The sequence below is a fragment of the Nannospalax galili genome, unplaced genomic scaffold (genome assembly GCF_000622305.1).
Source record: "Nannospalax galili isolate Female #2095 unplaced genomic scaffold, S.galili_v1.0 scaffold1532, whole genome shotgun sequence".
In the NCBI taxonomy this organism is placed as follows: Eukaryota; Metazoa; Chordata; class Mammalia; order Rodentia; family Spalacidae; genus Nannospalax; species Nannospalax galili.
The window spans coordinates 1064893-1088998 of NW_008330832.1; the positions used below are offsets into that span (position 1 = coordinate 1064893).

At 50.1% G+C, this 24106-nt stretch overlaps 1 protein-coding gene across 2 annotated transcripts; it reads right to left on the reverse strand.

Moving 5' to 3' along the window:
- Positions 1-2137: 2137 nt before the first annotated feature.
- Positions 2138-14498, reverse strand: Card19 (caspase recruitment domain family member 19). Of its 2 annotated transcripts, XM_008852798.2 has the most exons (6): positions 14376-14498; positions 7137-7279; positions 4989-5142; positions 3341-3400; positions 3105-3176; positions 2138-2428 (listed from the first exon to the last, which is right to left on the reverse strand). In XM_008852798.2, exons 1-6 carry the CDS (start codon positions 14380-14382, stop codon positions 2313-2315), a joined length of 552 nt encoding a protein of 183 aa, XP_008851020.1. In that variant the 5' UTR covers positions 14383-14498; the 3' UTR covers positions 2138-2312. The 2 variants fall into 2 exon arrangements, with proteins under 2 accessions (XP_008851020.1, XP_008851028.1); XM_008852806.2 differs by lacking the exon at positions 3341-3400.
- Between the last annotated feature and the right edge of the window lie 9608 nt (positions 14499-24106).

Sequence of the window (24106 nt, forward strand, 5' to 3'; positions counted from 1 at the left end):
CCTTGTCTGCACTTCCCTGGTGAAGCAGAAGGGAGCATGTGGTACACCTGCAAAGCATCAGTCCCGGGGCTTGGGCCAGCCAGTCAGCAGGGTAGGGGATGGGGATCCCCTTGCTGTGCTTCCTGCTCTCACAAAATCTGTGAGCCTAAGACGTCAGCAGAGCCCTGCCCTAGGAGACTGTATCCCCAGTGCCCACTTCATCTGTGTTTGGGGTCATCTCAGTCAGGGCCTGCCTCAGTACTTTGAAAGGCATGGTACTTTCCAACACATGTGACTCCAGAAACTCAGTGGAAAACAGACTCATGATGACTTTGCGAGTTGACAATGTGTGTTTCCTCAAAAAGACTGGTGGGGAGGGGCTGGTAGGGCAGCACTCCAGGGCAAACTATTCAGGCTCCCTGACCCACACCCATCAGGGTGCTCTGACCTAGGTCTTGTGGCTAAAGCCCTACACACGTGTGTACACATGGGTGTATACACATGAGTAAATATGTACATGTGTATAGCATGAGTACACATGAATGCAAGTATGTTAAACTACTGTGTACATGTTTGTGCATGTACATATAGATGTGTATGCACTGATGTGGTGAGGACAAGCCATGGTGGTATGAGCAGAAAGCACATGGCTACCCTCATGCTGGCCTCTTTTCTGCTGAATGGTCTTGGCCTTGGACTGTTTTATCATTTGCAAGATGATGTTAGTGATAGGGTCCCCGGAGTGGAGTCACAGTGGAGGGCTGGAGAGTGTCTACCCACCCCAGCCTTGGTCCATGTGGCTCACACTGCCTAAGTTAGGAGGACTGTGGTGGGGGGTCTGATGATGGAAGCCAAGAGCAGAGTACCCAGCCCTCTGCTTTGTGTTCACTCTCCTGGTGTCCACAACAGGCCTTTCCAGGACAGATCCTGAGGATGGATGGAGACAGGACAGGCACAGTCCCTCAGTCAAGAGCACAGGCCCATCCTTGGTTCTAGGATACATGAACAGCTGGATGTGGCTCCAGAAAGGCATGAGAAACCAGTATCCAGGACCTCAAACGTACCATAACATCTTGCATCGCTGAAGAATCTAGAAGGTTCTATGAACTGTTTGTTCTCAGGCTAGATCCCCTCCCATCTGAGTAGGGTAGCCCTTGTGGGTCAGTGGCAAGGTCTGTGTTTCCTGCCACAGGCTGTGATCCTAGTTGTGTCCCACATGGCTGAGGCCCGGTCTCCAGCTCTACCTAGTCCATCCTTGGCAGCAATGACCCCATCCTCATGCTTGATGTTAGATAGGACCTAGACTCAAGGGCCCAGCTCTATTAGGGCCCCACTAGAACATGGTGGCTAACTAGGCTGTGGAGGAATTGAGACTTGGTGACAGGACAGTGACCACCAGGGAAAGGACAGGGACCCAGGGTTGGGGGGGACATGAGGTTTCCTTAGAGTCACAGGAAGGGAACAAGGACAAGGTAGCCTGGCCTAATGCCTGTCTCCCCTTTTTCCTGGCTGGGTGCCAATAAGCAGCATTCCATTTCCTATGGTAAAAGGGAGGATAGTGGCCCATGCCTTTCACTGTGTCAAGGAAACTGGCATATCTGGGTGCTGGTGCCCCCTGGACTTTTGTGTAGCCCACTGCTGCCCCAGCCATCAGTGCCCAGGCCTGGGATCCAGTTAGCAACAGGGAGGGGCTGCCATTGACCACACCTGGGGTTGGGGGCTAGACAGCAATACCAGGTTATAGGGCCACCAAGGACATGCAGGCAGGAATAGTCAGGAAGGCTAAGATGCAGCAAGGGAGGAGACCATGCAGGGGAATATAGGAGGTAGTAGGGGTGGGGACAGTGTGGGGTATTTTGAGGAGAGGATAATGGATGTCTGAAGGGAGAGAGAACAGTGAGATGTGGGGAGTAGATGGTATGAGGAGAGGATGCTGAGGAACATTACTGGGTATGGACAATGGCAGAAATGTCTGAGAGGAGAGGGGACAAGGGTGGGGGGCATCTGAAGTGCGAGGGGATAGTGTTAGATATCTCAAGACTGTGAGTACCTGGAGGAGGGAAGTCTCTGGGCCAAGGCTGGATTCAAAGCCAGGAGCACCTGTGCCAGTCTAGAATTGTACACTGCCCCAAACACCCCCATAAGGAAGTGAGATAGGTTGAGGTGATTGGAACATTTAATATTAAGCACCTTGTACAGTGAAGGTGATGTGCTTCTTACAGAAATGATAAATAATGAAAAATAAGTATTTAGAAAAAGAAGCACTGGCTCCACAGTGGGCAACCAGGGGATTCTTTGGTTGAGCAGCAGGCAAGGCCAGGGGTGTGGGTTCATCAGAACCCTCCAAGGTCATCTGCCAGGAAAGCCAGCAGGTAGCGGCTGACATGTCTGTCAATGATGACGGGTGAGAAGCCGAGGATGCGCCGGGCCCCAGGCAGTACCTTGGGATCTGGAAGACAAAGGGAGAGGTGCTGATCCAAGGACCAGTCATGAAGGGGAGCTCCATCCTTGCCTCCTGGGTTCTGGGGGAGCTAGAGCAGGTTGGACACTGGCATTATGCCTCCCTCTCACTCACACAAGGTCTTGGTGTTTGGGTTGAAAGATCAGAACTGGGTCTGATCCCAGAGCCTATGGCTCCTGCTTGGGTGAACTCAGACCTTCAGTGTGCAAGGCTGGGAGTTCATACCTGGCTCCACCCAGAGCCCTTCCCAGATGACCAACTCAGGCATCACTGGAAAGAACAGGGAAGGTGAAGCCAGCTAGGCTGGCTGCAAGCTGCAGGCCTCAGTAGGCTTGGGCTGATCAGGCCTGTGACACCACATGTATAGAGACCAAGGCTCAGAGAAGGTGATCTGGCAGATATGTAGCAGGGCTCTCTGACTTTTAGCCCCACCAACTGCCTATTTCTCCGAAGGGCTGTCACTCTCCAATTCCTACCAAGAGCTGGGGGCTTGGTGGGAGGGGGTATACTACACTATTTCACAAACCCTATATCACCAGCCCATAGCATAGGTAAGGAACCTGGGACACAGAAAGGCCAAGGGTCCTGTTGTATGCAGGATTAAGGCTCTTGATGGATTGAGAGGCCAATGTGCCTGGGGTTGGGGGGGGCAGCCTGTACTCACCAGGAGGGCAGCAGTAGAGGAGGAGGGCCAGGCCGGCTGCCAGGCCTAGGCCTGCCAGGAAGCTCATGGGTCCTGGGGAGAGAGGAGTGTGAGTGGCTGATGACACCATAGGGGGCCTGTGCCCCAAAAGAAAGCCAAGAATGGAACCCAATGAAGGATGGAGAAGCCCCTGGGACACAGAGTGCTGAGGGGAGGAGAGAGATGGAGAGACAAAAAGGAGGCAGCGGGGGCGTTACCCCTGTCACTCAGCTCGCGGCCATCGCTGCCCCAGTCGAGCTCTGTGCAATCTGAGTTCTCTGGAAACAAAATTACAGAGCATGGTTAGTAAAGGGCTGGGCCAAAAGCATGGGGTCGCCCCCAAGGAACTCAAGGCAGCTTCCACCTCCCAAAAGTGCTAGGCCCTCTCATGTCTATTTGATTAATTAATAGACATCTAATTAACGTTTATGTGTATGAGTGTTTTTCCTACATGTATATAAGTGCACTACATGCATCAATGCCCACAGAGGCCAGATGAGGGCGTCAAATTCCCTGAAACTTGAGTAACACATGATTGTTAGCTGCCCTGTGGGTGCAGGAAACCACAACCAGATCCAATGCAAGAGCAGCTAGTGCTCTTATCCCAAGAGTCATCTCTCCAACCCCTCCCTCTCATGTCTCTTCATGGCCACTGCACTGAGTACCCTGGGAGGTCAGTCTGTGACACAGTGAGGTCAGCCCTTCAGGGATCTCTGCACAGATTACAGTTTCCTTTGGTGCAGGTCATGTGAGATTATAAGTGTGGAGAGGAACTATCCTGTCCTGTTTGCCTCAAGCCCTCAAATGCAGCACAAACATCCACTGTCATGAGCTAGCTGCTGGCATGGTAGTAGTGGCTGCCACACCAGGCACAGAAGGCCAGGGGCTTTTTCCCCAGACTTCCCTGTGCAATTAACAGATGTCAAACAGGCCCTGGGCATCCAGAAGTCACAGAAGGTGCTTTGCCTCCAGCAGGGATGTGACTTGGCTGCTACTGGGTTCTAAAGGACCTAGTGGAATGCTTTAAAAGGGGAGGTGTAAGAGGCAGAGCCAGTTCACGCTGTCCTTGAGCATCCACACTGTACCCTGTGAGGTTAGGGGAGGTCTCCTTGGGATCAGAGACACCAGCCCAGAGTCCCAGAAGAGGGCTTAGGCTGAGTCACCTCATCATGGCTGGAGGCAGCAGCACCTCCTCCCAGGTCCCTAAGCACATAGCCTTGGAAGGGGGCCACCACATGGCCTTGCTGTGTACTCCCAGGTCCCAGCAGTTCTGATGTCTCCCGACCCTTGCACACCTCCCATGGCCTGAGAACACACTGCCTCTGACTCACACCCAAGGATGCCATACAGAAATGCCACATGAGCAGCCTGGAAAGGTAGGTGGACACAGCCTCAGGTCCACTGTGGGCTTGGTGAGTCCTGGCCTGAATGGCCCAGGAGCAGGAGCTGTGAGGAGAGAGCTGCTATGAGTGTGGGAATGAGACACAGCCATGGTAAACAAGGGTGGAAAAAGAGGAGGACAAGATATACGGGATGCCAGCTTCTGTGTGAAAATGAGAGAGAAGGGAGAGAGTAGAGAGAGGAGAGAGGAGAGAGGATTGAGAGTGAACCAATAAGGAGATCTGAAGAGACAGGGAAAGGGAGGAGGAAAAGGAGGAAATAGAGGCAGACACAGAGAAATCAATGTACCAGCCTGTGCTATTCTTCCTGGGTGGTCTCTGAGGGGCTAGGGTAGAAGAAATGCCTAAGTTAGACTACTGCAGACTCAGATGGGCACTGAGAACATCTATGCTCTCACCAGCTGGCCGGGCCCTTCCCTGGCCCAGTGCAGAGTGCTTTAAGTGGGGACACAGGGCCAGGACTTACGCAGAGTGTGGCGGCTGGGCAGGTGACTATGCAGGGGCTGCGCGTGGATGTAGAGCGCTCGATAGAACTCCTGACAGTGCCGCTCCCCACTCCGCTGCAGGTGGCTGAGGAGGTCACAGAGCCGCACCCTCAAGGATGACTTGGGGTTCCGGAACTGGGGACAGAAGAAAGAGCAGACTGGAGGAGGCATCTATGAGGCGGGCTGGGAAGCCCAGCCTCAGTGTCACAGACTTCAGAACCCCCATGATCCCCGACACACACACACACACACACACACACACACACACACACACACACGCACACACACCACCTATGTAGTGCCCAGCAGTTGCAGGCATCCTGGTTAATACTCCCTCCAGAGCAACAGGCTGGGAGTAGTCACCAAGAAAACAGGGTGGAGGGCATCACCCTAAGTGATGAAACTCAGTGTAGCTTCCTGTGTGGCCTCAGTAAGTCACCCCAACTCTCCAAGACTTGGTTTATCCATGTGTAAAAGGGAAATAAGCCCACGTGGTGGGGTTGTTAGAAGGAACAAATGGAGTGTTGGCATAGATGGTGACTGCTATTATCTTGCTGTTCGTAGGAACATGATTCCAATATTTCAAAAGTCAGTTTAGAGAACAGACTTGTAACATGGGTGTGAAGGTCAGTGGACAGGGCATTTGGCATTGAGCCCAGGACCAGGAGGCTGTGGTCTGGTGCTGTCCCCTGGTGGTGACCATTGGAAACTAACCCTGGATGAAGGGAGCCTGAAGAGCCTGTGAGAAGGGAAGGTGTGTGTGCACAGAGCTGTTCTTTTTTTTTTTTTTTTTTTTTTTTTGGCTCCTCTGTTCTTGGCTCCTCTAGTTTTGGGAATGCTGCTAGGGAGCAGGTGACTCAGAGAAGAACTGAAACTTGCATCCTAACACTCACCTGACATCCCCTCTCAGGCCTGAGGACACTGGGCAGGATTAGCCTTTCTGACACAAAGCCCAGGAATTACATTGCAAATGCCATCTCCAGTATAACTGGCATGGTATAGCCACAGCTCTAAGGTTAGGGTATAGCCTGACCTGAGATGAATGACCCTAGGCACATGACTACCTCTCAGGCCTCAGGGTGATGAGGGTGATGATTGTGGCTACTTGCAGGGTTGTGGTGAGAATCAGGGATGGTCCAGAGAAGAATGTGCTTGGAAGCTGTTCACCTGGCTCAGGTTGTCCGGGTCATATCCTAGCCTGTGAGAACATGGAGGATCATGCCCTTTTCACAGATGGAGACACTGAGACTCCAAGTGGGATTAACCTCCTTCAGAGCCTTCTGTATAGGACAGGCTGAGCTCAGCTGTGGGTCAGAGTCAGCCCCCACCTGGAGCCTAAGCTGCCCATCTATCATGCACTGGGCCTTTTGGCCTCACAAACATAAGAAAGAACAGGAGGACATATCAGCAAGTCTTTACCTACTTAGAACCTCTGGAAGACTAAGAGTAAAAAGCCACTACGCAGTATCAGGGTGACAGCAGGGTTCAGACTTTCTCTCTCTCTCTCTCTCTGTCTCTCTCTCTCTCTCTCTCTCTGTGTCTCTCTCCCCCTCTGTCTCTCTCTCCTCTCTGTCTCTCTCTCTGTCTCTCTGTCTCTCTCTCTCTCTCTCTCTCTGTGGTGCATGTGGGTGCAGCTGTGTTCACCCACGTGGGTGCATGCAGAGGCCAGAGGTTGATGTCTGTACTTCTTCAATGGCTCTGGAACTTATTTTTTTAGACAAGGTCTCTCACTGGACCTAGAGCTCACCCTTTTGGTTAGACTGGCTGGCCAGCAAGCCTCTGGGATCTTATCTGTTTCTGACTCCAGTGCTGGGGGTATAGCTCCATGCTGCCACAACCCAGTGCAGGGGTCTGAACTCGGGTCCTCATGTTCACACAAAAAGCCTTTCAACCAGCTGAGTCATCTCCCCAGCTCCCAGTCTAAACTTCAGATCCCTCTCTCCTCAGCCCTCTCTGCACCAGTGTTGTGTGTTATAACATTAGCTCCTGTAAACCTCCTACTCCTACAATTCTAGAAGAGGCCGACAGTCACAAGTACACTGGAAGAGACAGGCACAGAGAGCTGCAACCTGGGACTGTGTGGAGATCATTCAAAGAGACAGTTTTGGCCCCGCTCACCGCCTCAGCACCTTTTCGGCCTCCTTGTTGGTGAGGACTTGTGGGTAGTAGCGATTCAGCTGGAGAATGATTCTGTCCACCTGCTGCTCGCTCAGGCGGCCCTGTCCTGTTAGGAAAGGTGTGTCTTGTACCAGACGGTCACAGTAGGTCAGATCTGGAACACATGCAGGTAGCACAGGGGGTGACTCAGGGAATAGCGCCCTTTGGTGTTGACAACAGGAAGCCCTTGCCTGCTGGAAGGGCAGTGATCTCTCTGGAGGGTGCACCCACAGGACTGAAACATCTTGGCCCACATGGTGGCTCTAGCACACAAGGAGAGCTGCCCCACCTGCTGGCTGCCTCCCTCCCAAATGGAAGTGAGCAGGTACATCAGGAGCCCAAAAAGGGCCACATGCATTGGCTCCTCTTCTATATCCAAGAGCTTCTTACAGAAAATCAACTCAGAGAGGTGAAGAGAATGCTTTCCACAGGGCCACCTGGAAACATCTGGAGCCAAGGGAGGGTCAGAGCTCAGAGATGGCCCAAGACAGCTCCCCCAGCTTCACAGACACAAGAGCACAGTGTTCAGGGGCCTGTGCTAGCAACACCATGGGTCAAATCATATCTGGAAGGTCTTAAGAGGATTCCACCAGCAAACCAGTAAGCTTTCCCAGGGATGTGGAGAGACAATGCATTGTCTTCCCCATTAAGAATGTGCCATATTGGGGCTGGAGAGATGGCTCATTGGTTAAGAGCACTGGCTGCTCTCACAGAGGAACTAAGTTCAGTTCCCAGCACTCATGTGGAGCTAATAACTCAAGTTCCAAGGGATCTGATGCTGTCTTCTAGCCTCTATGGGCATTGCACGGATGTGGTATACTTATATACATGTAGGCAAAACATATAAAAAAAGAATGTGCCATAGAAGGACAAGTCTTTAAAGCTGAGGGTGAGAAGGAAGTGGGGACAGGATTCCTGTGAAGACTGGACAGGTATGTGGCCTTACATACCTGTGGCCACTTGTCTTGCTGCCCTAAGTACAGAGGGGTTTGAAATGAAAAGACATGGAACTTTATAGGAGAATAAATAGACAATTAAACAAACAAAGAAGACATACATAAAACATTCTATCCAGTAATACAGAAAACACATTTTCTCAAATGGATGTGAACCATACTCCAGGGCAGATCAGAAACAAGTCTTGGGCAAGTCTCAATATAACTAAAAACATTTAAATCATACATTTAAATTGATCATATGGCATGAAGGTAGACATCAATTCCACCAGAGTTCAAAAACCTGTGGAAATTACACAACTAATATGTCAAAAAATAAGAAAGAAATTGAAAAATACCTTGAGACAAATGAGGAACAAACATCAAAGCCCCAGGGATGGAGCAAACATACTTCTGAGGGGAAAAGAACAGCTATGAGTGCATGCATTTAAAAAGAGAGCTCAGGCCAGGTGTGCTGGATAGCTTTAGTGTCAACTTGACACACCTGGGTTGAGGGAGCCTCAATTGGGGAATTGCCTTCATTGGACTGGCCTGTGGCCATGTCCATGGGGCACTTTCTTGATTGTTGAGTGGGCCCAGCCCACTGTGGGTGGTGCCTCCCCTGGGCAGGTGGGCCTGTGTTACATAAGAAGACAGGCTGAGCAGGGGCCAAGGGAGCAAGCCAGTAAGCAGTGTTTCTCCATGGCTTGTGCTTCAGCTCCTGCCTCCAGACCTGCCCTGAGTTCCTACCTTGGGCTCTCTGATGAACTGTGACCCAGGAGATGTAAGCTGAATAAACCCTTTCCTCCCCAAGTTGGTATTGGTCAGCGTATTTTGTCACAGCAATGAAGAACAAACTAGGACACTAGGTGTGGTGTCACATGCCTTTGATATTGGCACTTGAAAGGCAGAGGTAGGGGGATCTTGGATCTTTATGAGTTCCAGGCCAGCCTTGTCTACACAGTGAATTCCAGGCTGGCCAGGGTTACATAATGGGACCCTGTTTTAAAAGGAAGGGAGGGAGGGAGGTTAAATCAATGACCTAACATTACACTTTATCAACTATAAAAAAGGAAAACGGGGGCTGGAGACACGGCTCAGTGGTTAAGAGCACTGACTGCTCTTGCAGAGGACCTGGGCTCAATTCCCAGCACCCACATGGTGGCTACGAACTGTCCTTAACTCCAGTTCCAGGGGAATCTGAAGCCCTCTTCTGGCCTCTGCGGCACTGCACGACACGGGTGCACTCATATACATGCAGGCAATACACTTGTACACATAAAATAAAAAAGGAAAACAAACAGGAAAGGAGAGTGGGGAGAAAGGGAGGAAGTAAGTGGAGGAAGAGAGGGAAAGACATAGCATGGGAGAAGAGGAAAGGAGGGAGGGAGGAAGGAAGAGAGGGAGAGGGCAGATCAGTTAAGAACAGCTATACATTCTAAACACAAAGCTAACAGAAAGGAGTAGCACAGACTAGACTGAAAATAAGAGAGAAAGCAGAAAGTCGATAATAACGAAAAAACAAACTGAGGTCTGTTCACAGAAAAGACCAACAAAATTGACAGTTATTTAGCTAAACTGGCACAGAGGAGGGGGAAGGGGGAGAGGGGAGAGGGAGAAAGACTCAAATTACTAACATTAGAAAAGATAATTAGGGTATCCAGGTGTGGTGGTGCGCAATTACAATCTCAGTATTCAGGACGCTGAGGCTCTAGGCTACATAGTAAGATGAAAGGAAGGGAGGAAAGGAGGGAAAAGAAAGACAGAAGCCAGGGAATGGCTCAGTCGGTAAAAGGCTTTCCATACCATCATGGGGACCTGTGTTAGATCCCCCAGGACCCACATAAAAAAGTCAGATGAACCCTAGGTTCAACCCCCAGTACTGTAAAGAATAAATAAGCAAGCTATAAGCTAGGAAAAGACATGGAGAAACCTTAAATGCACATTACTGAGTGAAAGAGCCTATCCCCAAAGGCTCCATACCTTATGGTTCTAATTACACAACACTGAAGGAAAGACAATACCAAGAAGACAAACTCAGTGGTTGCCAGGTGTGAGGAGGAGGAAGGAATAAGTAAGCAGGGCTCAGGGGAGTTTTAAGCTGGGGAATCATTCTGTGATACCACAATGATTTGTCTAAGCCCACAGGGTGCCCAACATAGGAAGGGCCTGGTAAAGTCCAGACTTCAGCTAATAATGAGACATTAACACAAAATGTTAATGACAGGAAGAGAGAAATACGTGGGACCCTCTGCATTATTTACTCTATTTTCTGTCAACTAAAACTGCTCCCAAAATAAAGCCCAGAGCCAGGCACAGTGGCATAGGCCTGTAGTCCCAGCTACTCAGGAGGCTAAGTCAGCCTAGACAACATTGTAAGACTCTGACTCAAAATAAATTAGATAAATAAAAAGTAAGTAAAGATTATTAAGAAGAAAACTTATTTGGAAAATTCGATTGTTGAATTTTAAAGAAAAAGTGGGGCAGGAGAGGAGTCATGGAAAGTAAAGCAACCCTGACTTAGGGACAGATTACCTGAGCAGGGCCACAAAGACCTTTCTGGGTTACAGAGATGCCTTTATGCTGCCTGGGCTGACAGTTACACAGGTAGACATTTGTTAGAAACTATTAAACTGCTCATTAAAAGCAAGTGCATTGACTTGAAACTGGATTATACCTTTGTAAGGTTGACTTTACAAAACAGGGTCACCATGTTGGGAAAAGTGACCTCGGTCCCTGGCTTCCTCCCCAGGGCATGGAATCAACAGGCCGCCTTTCTCACATTTCTCTTCCAATACTACTTCCTCCTGGCTGGGCTGTCTTTTTAAAAAATATTTATTATTTTTATTTTAACACTGCATGTTATTCATTGCAGTGCCCACAGAGGTCAGAAGAGGGCATCAGATCCTCTTGAACTTTTAGTTGTTAGAAGCCATGTAGGTGCTGGGAATTGAGCCCAGGTCCTCTGCAAGAGCAGTCTGTGCTCTTAAGTGCTGAGCCATCTCTCCAGCCCCATGGCTGGGCTAACTTCTGCTTCCTGTACCCTACAATCCCTGAAGGTGGTCATGCTCTGTGGCCCTACTCTACCCTGGTGGGTACAGCCTGTCAGCATGCCCGCCCTATGCCAGGAGCTCAGTGGTGTCCTCCAGGGTTCACAGTGTGAGTTGTGGCTGCATTCACTAAACAACACCATAAACACAGCCTGGCTCCATACAGGCACCGGGCTGTCCTGGCTGATAGCTACTGCTCCCCTATAGGCCCACACTTTGGTCCATCAACCATCCCATCTCTGTCTGAGGCCATCAGCACTGTCTCATTGCCATGGTGATCCCCCAATAGTCAAGGTAGAAGACAGACTTGTCAGCAGCCCAGGGGCACCCAGTGACTTGCTACATGGTCAGGTGCTGTTGGGCAACGTGGATCCAGTGCCTGAAGCCTGTCTTAAAAGAGTTCGGATGAACACTGAGCAAACTCATGGAGGAATCCATAGGCCAGACATTCTGTGGCTCTATTTACACCTACTTATAACTCCCATCCTTCCTAGCTCTGCAACTGCCTCTCCTTTCAGATAGGGAAACAAAGGCACAGTAAGACTGCAATCAGCTTAGAGGTGACAGTCATGCTGGGGCTGCCTGTTGACAACCACATTGTCTCTCATTAACACAGAGATTGACTTATGGATTCAGCTATATGGATCTGCCCCCTGCCAGACAGAAGCAGGCTGAGGCTGCTTGTCTAGCTCCATCTCCACCCTGTGCCAATGTGCATAAGGCTTCACACACAGTAGGGACTCACTAAAGAGTTCTGGAATGAATGGGATCCAGTCCAAGGTCTAAAGGCCTGCTGGTAGAGAGTGGCCAATGCCTCATAGCGGCCTCCTCCTACCCTGAGCCACTAGCCCAGACGGGTTTCCACTGCCCACAAGTGATGAGTCACAGGAGCACTGAGTCACCTGGCACAGACAGCATAGCCCAAGGGCTGAGGTCAGCTGTGCAGCTCTGGGGCACGGAGCTTCCTGTGGTTCTTGTGAGCTGTGCATGCAACCACACACAGGCAGTCACTGGGAAGCATGAAGATTCAAGCAAGGCCCAGCCTGGATGCCAGGCCCTAGTAAACAAGGCCAGGACTGCCTTCATGGGATAAAGGAAGATGGATCACTCTGAGCAAAACCCAGGAGGCTTCACCTATATCTTCCCTTCCTGATAGCTGGTACTAGAACCATTGTCCCCATCTCTGTCACCTCAATCTGAACCTTCCATTTCTAGGCCAAAACCCCCAGTTTGAACCCTGAAGCAGCTGGCCCCACCTGCCCTTATTTGTCCTCCTAAGCTCCTGAGCCTTCTTTCCTGGGAGCCCTCAACCACCAGTCAACCCATGCAATAGGCTGAGAATACCCAGTAGATTCATGCCCAGCTTATTATCCCCTGAATTCCCAAGCCACTCTCCTAGGGTCCAGACACTTAAGCTTATCAACTCCCCTCTAAATCTCTCCCAGAGGCTCCTCTTATCCCTGTAGTACCTGGTTTGGTTAAGATCACTCACTCCATGGGATACCACCTATTCACCTGTCCTGTGCATACAGAGCCCTCAGTGTTCTATAATCATCAGCTCACACACATGCACACACACACTCGCCGGCCTCAGATCAACATACGTGGCAGACTCCCAGTTGGTGCATGAAGGCACTGAGCCCAGAACAACTGGTCTGTAGCCTTCCAGGGCAGCCCATCCAATCCTCACAGGCTTCTGCTCACCAGTCTCCATCTTCCACCCTTCAGAGGTAGTGAGAAGTGATTAGAAGCCAGCAAGTAGATGGTAGACAAAAGGGTGTGTGGTTGCCACACTCTAAGCCTTGAGGGCCCCTGCCTGGCGGTATCCTCTCAACAAAAATGTTCTTCTCCCACTGCCTCTTCTAGAGATGGGCTGCCTGAGTCTACAGCTAAGATGTGTATCACATACCCTGATCATCTTACTAGAGGAGCTGGGAGGTCAGGGACTGGGCAGGGTTCAGGCATGAAGACTGGGCCCAGTCCTCTCATCCTGCTCCTACCACTGTCCAGCAGAGTGACCTGGGGCAACTACCCAATCTGAGGTTGTTTCCTCATCCCTATACAGGCATGATATTCATGCCCACACAAGACAATTTTTAAATTAAAATATTTTACTATTTTTATTTTATGTGTATGAGTGTATTGCCTGCATGTATGTGAGTGCACTTGAGTCGTGCAATGCCAAGGAGGTCAGAAGAGGGCTTTGGGTCCTCTGCAAGAGCAGTCAGTGCTCTTAACTTCTGAGCCATCTCTCCAGCCCCCCACATGGCCAGTTTTTACTAGAAGGGCTTATTGGGGCTCAGGCAGGGTCCCACCTACAGCAAGTGCTCAGAAATTGCAGCCCCAAACAAGAAGGGCTTGGAGGGATGACAAAGGAAAAATGACAGCTGGGGTCTCCTCTAGCCTGGTGTTCAGGATGTCACCAGGTTCCAGTCCATGGTACCCTATTTCTGTGCATCACCAATGTGAACTCCAGTGGAGAGCCCCCTGAGGACTTCTGGGGCCACTCTTCCTTTCTGGACCATCCTAGATGATCTCTATCACAAGAGGCATGAGAGTGAGACTCTCAGGAAGTGTGGCATCTAGAAGCCACCACTTTCTCTTTCCCGGAGCTCATGGGGTACCTCCCTGGATCATCATCCTCACAGTCTTCTCTTACAGGGGACACAGGGCAGAGCAATGTGTTTGGCTAGGGTCAGAAATAAAGTTGTCCCCAGAGCAAAAGTTGGGCTGGGACCACAAAGCACGGGGTGTGGGGAGTGGGGTCCAGTCGCAGGCTCAGATTTCCCTACACCCAGCTAGGAGCGGCTGGAGTCCCGCAGGCCCCAAGCGAGTGGAGGCACTGAAGTCCCAGGGATACCACACGCTGCCCAGACGCCCGTCCCGCCTCTCCGACCGGGCAGTAGTAGGGATGAGCGTGATCTCTGCTCTGGAATCACAGCCCGGCTGTGAGGACCACTTCCCACTCAGATCCATCCGGACACCGCCTCACTTCGCAGGTGCAGCGGCCGAGCCGCGCCGGTAATATGCACCTGGTTCGCGCTCACCTGCAGCTCGGCCTCCTCTGCCCGTGCCCCACCCTCCGCATCCGAGACCCGTGGTGCCCCAGGCCTGCGGAGCAGAGCCCGGGACACCCCGCAACCGCGCGCCGCTGAGCTCGAGTCACCGTCTCCAGCTGACGGTCAAGGTCACTCGACTCCCGTCGCCCGCCTGGCCCTGCGCCCACCTGTCATGGCGGAGGACACGGCGCCGCCCGACCGTCCCGAGCGGTTCGCTGCCCGGCCCGACGGCTCCAGTGACCACCGCCCATAGGCCCGACCCTAGGCCCCGCCTCTTCCCTCTAGACCCCGCCCGGCGACGGCGCCCAAACCCCGCCCCCGTTAACCACGCCCCCTCGCCTTCCGGAGCTGAGTGTCGCGTCAGTTGCGGCTCGGTCGGGTCTAAACCTAGCTCCTCATTCTAACCCCGCCCCCTGCTGTCCGAAGGTATGGCGGACCTCTAAGCCAGGCCCCCCCACTAAACCCCGCCCCTGGGGTCCTACGCTGCGTCCGCGCCGGGAGTTCCGCCCTCGCCAGCTTCTGTGAGCGCTCCTAGGAGCGGAGTCCAGCCTCCAGCCACCCCGACGAGAGGCCTCTTAAGCCCCGCCCCTCGCTCAGGTCCCTCCCCAGCACAGTTTTTCCTAGAACCACTCTCCCCGGCTGCGTGCTCTTTCGTTTAGACCCCACCCTTCTTCTTCGGCAGGTTCTAAACTTGCTGAGCTTAGGAAAGTTTCAGGCGTCTTAGGTGCTGCCGGGCTCGGTGCTGCTTGCTGCTCCACACTGGCCACTCCATCCCATCTCCAAGATGAAGAAACAGTGTGTCAGAGGAGACGTGAATTACCCAAGGCCATGCAAAAGGTCAGGCCTGGATAAAAGGCCGTGTCCGTCCACTAGCATCTAGGGATCAGCAAAGTGAACAGGGACTGGACAGTGACGCCCCTGCAGTCCAGGGGAGAACTGAGACTTAGTGAGGTTGGTGGGACGGCCCTGTATCAAGCTCTCCGTTTGCAAAAGGGACAAGAGCCTGGCATTGCGATCCTAATTAGGGTTCCTAATTAGCCTCAGTTTCCCCAACCATAAAATGCATGACCTCAGGCAAATCTTAACACCCTGCCTTTTTCCCCTCTGAGCCTGGCCTTTTCTGCTCTAGTATTCACCACAGGAAGCCCCTGGCCCACAGGATGATGCAGGCGTGACCAGTCCCAGCTAGAAAAGGAAGATCTGTGGCCTTAGAGGAAGCGGGCACTCAGCCAGCAATGGTGAATGGTGTCAGATTTTATCTATCTCCTTGGCTGGTGCTGCTAGCCCAGGGCCCATTGGAGTGCTGTAACTTGAGACACCAGGAATAGTGGTGGTGGGGAGGGGGGAATCCCTGTGGTCTTTGTGCCCTCCATCTCTACCTCAGTTCTCTCCTGGGCTGCAACCTCTCATCTTGGGTGGGGCACGAAGGGCATCTGGAGATTGGTTTGCAATGGTCAGTCTTGGACCCAGTGGTGGTGATCACTGCACTCCCTACCCCTTTGCTAAACACCAGTAAGAGTGAGTCCTGCTCAGATTCAGGCCAGACAGAGAGCAATTAGGTAGGCAGCTGCCTTCAGCAGCAGTCTGCCCAGGCAGAGGGACAGCATGGACAGACCCTTTCCCAGGACTGGGGACAGACTTTGTGTCCTTGACCTGCCTATGTGCCTGGATGAGTTCAGGGGCTACATCCTGTAGGAGCCTCCCAAAGATCCCATTGGGACCATTCTGGAGGGCTTTTGTGTCACATTGGGGTGCATCCTTACTCTATTCTACATCCATCACTGTGCTATGGCATCTGGGTGAGACAGTAGGAGCTCCCTGGGCAGCCCACTTTCCAGTACCCCTTTGCCAGACCCATCAGCACCTGATATCTATTCCTGCACCTGAGGACTGCACTTGGTCTTCGTGAGGGAAACCAGGGCCTGGAGTGATCTCTTCACTCAGGTCTAACAGCCTATTGCAATTATTTGCTTCTTGGCATCCTAGAGTTTGTACAGCATTTGGCCCATAGACACCTTCCCAGATCACATCCTAGACCTAGTAGAATGTACTCTCTAAGCCAGCAGGGACAGAAGACTGTAGGTGCACAAGGGGCTGCAAGCTCTGATGTCCACACCAGGATCTACAGGGGGTACAAGGTAGCCCCAAAGTCAAGGGACAGGCTCTGGGTACTCCTTCTCCTTTCTTAAGGTGGGGAGGTGGAGGTGAGCACGAGCTGGCTTCTTCCCTGCTAGCTAGGCCCTGCTGGCTTAAGCTATTTGGGTATGGCAAGTAAGCTTCCTGGAAAGCAGCAGGAAGTGAGACCAGACTTAGGAATGTTGCATTAGGGGAAAAGAATAGAGTTAGGTTCAGAAGAGAACTGGCCGATACTTTGAATATAGCAAGGACAGTGGGGATTTACAGTCAAGGAGTAGGGATGGAGGCTCAGTGGATGGAAAATTATTGACAGGTACCAAGAGGCTTGGGGTTGCAGCTCAGTTGGAAGAGTGCTTGCTTGCTTAGCATACACCAATCTCTGGTCTCCAATACCAAAGAAATGACATGGTGGTACATGCCTATAATCTTAACACTCAGGAAGCAGAGGCAGGTAGGTTAGAAGTTCAAGGTCATCCTCTGTTACATAGTGAGTTCAAGACCTGCCTGGTATAGATGAGACTCTGTCTAAAAAAAAATTTAAAGGGGCTGGAGAGATGGCTCAGCAGTTAAGCACACTGACTGCTCTTGCAGAGGACTTGGGTTCAGTTCCCAGCACCCACATGGCAGCTAATAACCAGCTGTAACTCCAGTTTCGGGGACCTGACTCCCTCTTCTGGCATCATTGGACATTGCATGCATGTGATGCACTTAGACACACGCAGGAAAAACACACATGCATATAAAATAAAAATAAACAACCAAACCAAACAAAAAATTTTAAAAAGATAAAGGCAACATTAAGAATAAGGGGGTGGGACTAGGGAGATGGCTTAGTCAGTAAAGTGCCTGTTGTACAAGCATGAGTTCACTTCCCCAGCACCCACATAAAAAGCTGGACATAGTGGCATGTGCCTATAGTCTCAATGCCAACTCTGGTCTCCACATGCACCCACACATGTACGTACACACGCACACACACACAAAGAATAAGGAGAATTCTAGCTAAACCAACTGCTGGGGTTTGAATTTTACTACCTAAACTTATATTGAAATTTAATCCTCACTGTAAGGTATTTGGAGGTGTGACCAGGTGGGCCAGCCCAGAGGTGATTAGGGCTCTGCCCTCTCAAATGGATTAATTCATCCGTGAATTAATAGATTAGGGGATTAATGGGTTATGGGAAATAGTTTTGTAACGAGAGAGAGCTTGCTGCCTCTTACCCTGTCCACTGAGCAGTGACTCAGCAGGAAAACCCTTGCCAGATGCCCAGGAGATGTTTGCACTATACTCTAAAATCAAGAGCTAAATAAACCTCTATTCTTCATCAACTATCCAGTGTGTGGTATTCAATAACAACAACAGAAAATGGACTGAGACACTGACCTACAGGATTCTTGCTGGGGGCAGGCCAAGGTGATCAGACAGCACACAGGACTGGTAGGAATGAGGAACTCTGAGGGAAGATCAGATAGGGAGGGTGGGTGCTAAACTGACTTATCAGATTTATTTACTCAATCTGGATTTAACAAATGGGTAAAGGAACCCAAGTTCTTTTAAGTTTAGTCAAACAAACAAAAAATCATTGTTAAGGTCTGGTCCTAACACTCCATCCCAAAGTTATAACTAGGACAAATATTGTCAGAAAATAAGCATCATCTCAGCACTCAGGAGACTGAGGCAGAAGGATTGTTAGTTTGAGGCCAGCCTGGGCTACCCTGCAAGACTCTGTCTCAAAGTAGTGAGAGGGTGCGCAAGAGAGATCCTTTAAAGTTGCACAGGAAACTCATTTCCTTGTGGGCTCTCTGCACTGGGCAGATGAGGCATGTCCCTGGTCTTCACCAGGCCAGTGTCCTCCTAACCTAAGCCCTGCTCACCTGTCTCTTTCTCATCTATCAGCTCTCTCTTCAAGTAACCCCCACATCTGGCACACTCCCACCTCTATGACCATCATCTTCTCTCTTGCCTGGATGGTGCCAGGTACCCTTACCCCATTTTGTTTCTACAACCAGACTTCACCTTGTAGCCACACCATAGCCACACTGCTATGACCCTGAGATGGATAGTCTCCTGGGGCTCATATTCTTCCTGTTCCTTGAGTGACCACCTCTGTCTTTTACAGGCCTTCATGTGTTCTGTGCCTCTGTTCTAGTTTGCTTTCAATTGCTGTGACAAAACACTCTGACCAATACAAACTTGGGGAGGAAAGGGTTTATTTGGCTTATATCTCCTGGGTCACAGTTCATCACTGAGGGAACCCAAGGTAGGAGAGGAACCTGGAGACAGAAGCTGAAGCACAGGCCATGGAGGAACGCTACTTACTGGCTTGGTCCCCTGGCCAGTGCTCAATTTGCTTTCTTATACAATACAGGACCACCTACCACCCATAGTGGGCTGGGCCCTCTCATATCACTCAGTAATCAAGAAGATAGCTCACAGATATGGCCAGTCCAATGGAGGAAATTTCCCAGTTGAGGCTCCCTCTACCCAGGTATGTCAAGTTGACAACTAAAGCTTTCCAGCACAGCCTCCTTCCCACACTGCCCTTCCCAGCTCTTCACTCAACATCTTCCCTCACTTGGGTTTGGCCCCAGCCCCAACATCACCTCCTCTTCAACCTCCGATGCCATCTCACTTGACACCATGCTCCCAACTCTCTAGTCTCCAGAGTACTGTCACTGCCTGAGGATGGCTTTTCTACTGGTCACCATTTCTGGTATAATGTCCACCCACCACAGTCAGCGCACATGCAGTAAATAGGCACTTAATGAATGCACATGAATAACACGGTTGATAACTGTGAGGGACAGAGGGGAAAGAACAGGTCTGTATGATAGGGTGATTTCCTGAGAGGCTTAGACTAAAGACAAGGGATCCCCAAGCCAGATGGAGGAGACATGTTCTCCATGTGTTGTGAGAGGCATGCATGACTGGAGGTGAGTGTGACCTCACAAAGAGGTAATGAGGGGTCTTCATCCTGAGGAGCAAGGGCACTCTCACACACTCTCATGTGGCCAGGAGACAGCACCTATTCACTCATCTATTAACTTGTTGAACAAATGTCTCCTAACCCCATGCCCACAGAGAAGGCTGAGGAAGCCTTCTTTGGATGGGATGTCTCAAATCCCAAACAGGAGGGCACAGATGCTCATGGTGCTTTGAAGAAGGAAAGCCAGACAAAGCAAGATGCAGACAATGCTTCAGGAGGTCACCAGCCTGCAAGACAACTCCAGAGATCCTCATGGCATGATAACACCATTGTGTAGCCTCTTCCTGCAGAGAACCAGGCAGGTGTGTATGACGCCTATGGCTTGGGGGACAGTGTGACTAATGAGGTTGGGTCACAGACCTTTGTGGCTTCTATCTTGCATCTTGGATAGTCTGTTCTTTGGAGAACCAGCTGCAGCTGTAAAGTTGTTCAGGCAGTCCTATGGGATCAAATCTTGTGTGGGAGTCATCTTGAAGTGGATCTTCTACCCCAATTGAGCCCTCAGATGAAACTATCTTCCCAAGTAGTCTATGTGGTGCTGAGGATCAAATCCAAGGCCCTGTGCATACTAGCAAAGTGCTCTACCACTGAGTATGTCATAGCAGAGATCTGACTGAAGTGAGGGTTCCACAGTGTTCCACAGGCAGGAACAGTGCATACAGGCTCCTCGAATGACCTTTCTGTGCTTACGGGACAGCCAGTGTGGCTGAAGTAGAGTGAGGGGACCAGCAATAGGAATGAGATCAGGAAGTGACTGGCAGATCATGCAGGGGAGTGCAGGCCAGGCAATCTTGAACCCAGACATGATCTTGGAGGAATGGGTGGGCACATGGTGATCTGCTCTGATTTATCAGTCCTCTAGATAAACAAAGGAACTCAAAGCAGTGTCTCAAAGGAAGATGGGCACATCCATGTTCTTTTACAGTAACAAGGAGGCTGAGACCATTCAAATGTCTGTCAGTGGATGAAAGGAGCAACAAAGACTGTGGTCCATCGAACAGTGGAATAGTTTTCTGTCTTAAAAAGGAGGCAGAGTAGAAAATATTTTTTAAAAAAGGGAGCTGGAGAGATCGTTCGGCGCTTAAGAGCACCTACTGCTCTTACAGAGGACCCATGATTCCCAGCACCCACATGGCAGCTAACAACGATCTATAACTCCAGTTCCAGGGGGACTTGATGCCTTCTTCTTACCTCCACGGGCATTGCATGACACAGGTGCACTTTCATACATGCAGGCAATACACCCATATACAAAAATAAAAATAACAACTAGGGACTGGAGAGATGGCTCAGCAGTTAAGAACAGTGGTTGTTCTTGCAGAAGACCCAGATTTGAATTCCAGCACCCACATGGCAGCTAACAACCGTCCGTAATTCCAGTCTCAGGGGATCTGACAGCCTCTTCTGACCTCCTCGGGCATTGCACAACATGGGTGCACTTACCTACATGCAGGCACTACATGCATACACATAAAATAAAAAGAATAAATAAAACTTTAAAAAGTAAATAAAAAATATTTTAAACAGGAAGTAGAGGGCCAGGCATGGTGGCACATGTCTTAAATCCCAGCACTCAGGAGGCAGAGGCAGGTAGATTGCTATGAGAGCAAGGCCAGCCTGGTCTATATAGCAAGTTCCAGGCCAGCTGGGGCTTCAGGGAGACCCTGTCTTAAAAAAAAGTAAAAGGAGAAGTAGCTCAGTGGTAGAGCCCTTGCCCAGCACTTTTCAAGACCTTGGATTCAAAACTCAGCACTGAAAAATGAAACAGAGAAAGGCAGGTAGTTCTGGCCTATACTAGTGGAAGATCCTTGAGGTCACTGTGCTAAGTGAAATAAGCCAGTCTTCTATAGGCTGAAAGCTGTGTGGTTGATTCCACTTACACAAGCTCCTCAGAGCAGCCAAATTCACAGACACAGATTATAGCAGTGGTTGTGGTGAATGGGAGAACAAGGAGTTGTTTAATGGAGGCAGTGTTTCCATTTAGGAAATAGAAAAGGTATGGCGATGGATGGTAGTGATGGTCATATCTGATGCCAGTGAACTAAACACTTAAAAATAGGGATATAGGGGCTGGAGAGATGGCTCAGAAGTTAAGAACACTGGCTAATCTTGCTGAGAAACCAAGTTCAGTTCCCAGCACTCACATGGTGGCTAACAACATCCATAACTGCAGTTTCAGGGGCTCCAACGCTTTCTTCTGGCCTCCTTGGACATTGTATGACAAGGGTGCACTTACACAGAGGTAGGTATAACACTCATACACATAAAATAAAAACAAATAAAAATGGAGGTGCTTACCCAGCATGCACAAAGCCTCAGGTTTGATTTTCAGAACTTCATAGACTGGTTGTGGTGGTGCACATGTGCAATCCCAGAATTTGGAAAGTTGAGGCACAGGGCTCAGAAGTTCAAGGTCATTCTTGGCTACTTAGGAAATTTGAGGGCCAGCCTGGGCTACATGAGACTATGTCTCAAAATAGCTCTTCAGTAGGCCATGGGAGGGCATCTGACTACATATTCATTGGTATACACAGGACTGTGACAGGCACCCTAAACCTTCATGGCAGGCCTCTGGGCCCCTAGCCTGCACCATATGGCAGGGGTGTCCAGCTTCTGCCATCTCAAATACCACCTCATTCTAACAGGGATTAGAGACTGGAACTTGATACACAAAGCCTTTGGTCATCCATGCCAAACCCTGGTTAAGAGGTTGGAGTAACTGAGCAGTTTCTGACCCTCGTGTCCAGATCCACCACAGCAGGTAGGCGTGGCCTGCAGCCAGGAACCCAACAGATGAGAGCCAGTTTTCCCCAGGCTGTCTGTAACCTACTCATGTCCTGCTGTGTGCCCTCGAAAGCAGGACTGGAAACTCAAACACACCCTGCTGGACTTGCAATCCTGTCTGGAAATCCAGTGTCCCTTAGGTAGGATTTATCACACAAATCACAAGACGTCATCAGAGGGATGCTCTGTGTGGCTTCTATCAGGTATATGGTTATTGTTGATGTAAGACAAATATGGTTATAGTAGGCCAGGGACAGCTAGGTCTAATGACAAGTGCTCTAGCTTTCACCAGATCTATGGTACCTCTTCTGGGTCTTCATCACCCCCACATGGCTGCTGTGCCTCCAGGAGGATTACAGGACAAAGTTAACTTTTCTCAATGGCTAGAGATAGGTCGTACCCCAAACTGTGGGAGACTGTAGGTATATTTATATTTCAGGTTTTATTTTTAATTGTGTGTGTGTGTGTGTGTACTCACAGGATTGTGAGTGAAGGTGCCCTCAGAGGCCGAAAGAGGACGTGCTACATGCTCTTTCCACTGAGGCAGGTTTCCAGCCTTTTTTTTTCTTTTAATAACATTTGTGTGGGTGGAGACATGCATGTGCTATGGCGTATGTATGAAGGTTAGAGGATAACGTGCAGAAGTTGGTTCTCTCCTGCTATCATGTAGGTCCTAGGGATAATACTCAGTTCACCAGTCTTGGTGGCAAGTGCCTTTACATGCTGAGTCATTTTTCCAGCACAAGTATATATATTTTATGTATGAATGTTTTGCCTGTATGTATGCACTACATATGTGCAATGCCCACACAGGCTAGAAGAGGGCATCACATCTCCTGGAAATGGAGTTATAAATGGTTGTTAGCTGCCATGTAGGTGCTTGGAACTGAACCTAGGACCTCTACAAGAACAGCCAGTGCTCTCAATGTTGAGCCATTTCTCCAGTCCCTATAACTATATTCTTTTTGTTTGGTTTTTGTTTTTTGAGACAGGGTCTAACTATGTAGCCCTGGATGGCCTGGACTGTCTATGGCTGGCCTCATAGAGATTCACCTGCCTCTGCCTCCCAAATGCTTTGATTAAAGGTGTATGCCACCACGCATGGCTGGGTATATTCTTAACTGTCCAGGATAAACATGGGGCTCAGAAGTGAGTACAGCTGGGACCTAGAGCTACAATGACTCAAAATTCATCTTAAATGGATGCAAGAAAGAGAGCCATCTAAAACCAGGTCTGTATTAAGTATGTATGCCCACAGCTCACTGTACAAACCACTCCCTTCAGAGTAGGGCCTGAGGCCAGGAGGGTTGAGTTAGGGTCTAAATAGACTGCTGCTAAGAGAGGAAGAGTCACCCAGCGTGGTGGCACATGCCTTTAATCCCAGCACTCAGGAGGCAGAGGCAGGTGGATCTCTGTGAGTTCAAGGCCAGCCTGGTCTGCATAGTGAGTTCCAGGACAGCTGGGGCTACAGAGAGACCCTGACTCAAAAAAAACCAAAAAAAAAAGAGAGAGAGAGAAAGTCAGTTGTCTTTAAGGGTGTGACTCCTGGTAGGTTGAATGGACCTATACCCAAGAGTATTTGGGCAACACAAATTGATTTTGATGGACTTTAAAAAAAATTAAGGATGTGAAGTTGGGTGGATAGGGAGGTGGGGTGGATCTGGTATGTACTGGGGTAGGGGAAGTAAATATGATCAAATACATTTTTTAAAAAAGATTCCCTTAATGGGGTTTGGGATTTAGCTCAGTGGTAGAGTGCTTGCCTAGCAAGTACAAGGCCCTGGTTCGGTCCTCAGCTCCGGAAAAAAAAAAAAAGATTCCCTTAAAAAGTTAGGGTCTGAAGCTGGGCATGGTGGCGCATGCCTGTAGTCCCAGCACTTGGGAGGCAGAGGCAGGCGGATCTCTGTGAGTTCAAGGCCAGCCTGGTCAACATAGTGAGTTCCAGGACAGCCGGGGCTACAGGGAGACCCTGTCTCAAAAAGACCAAAAAA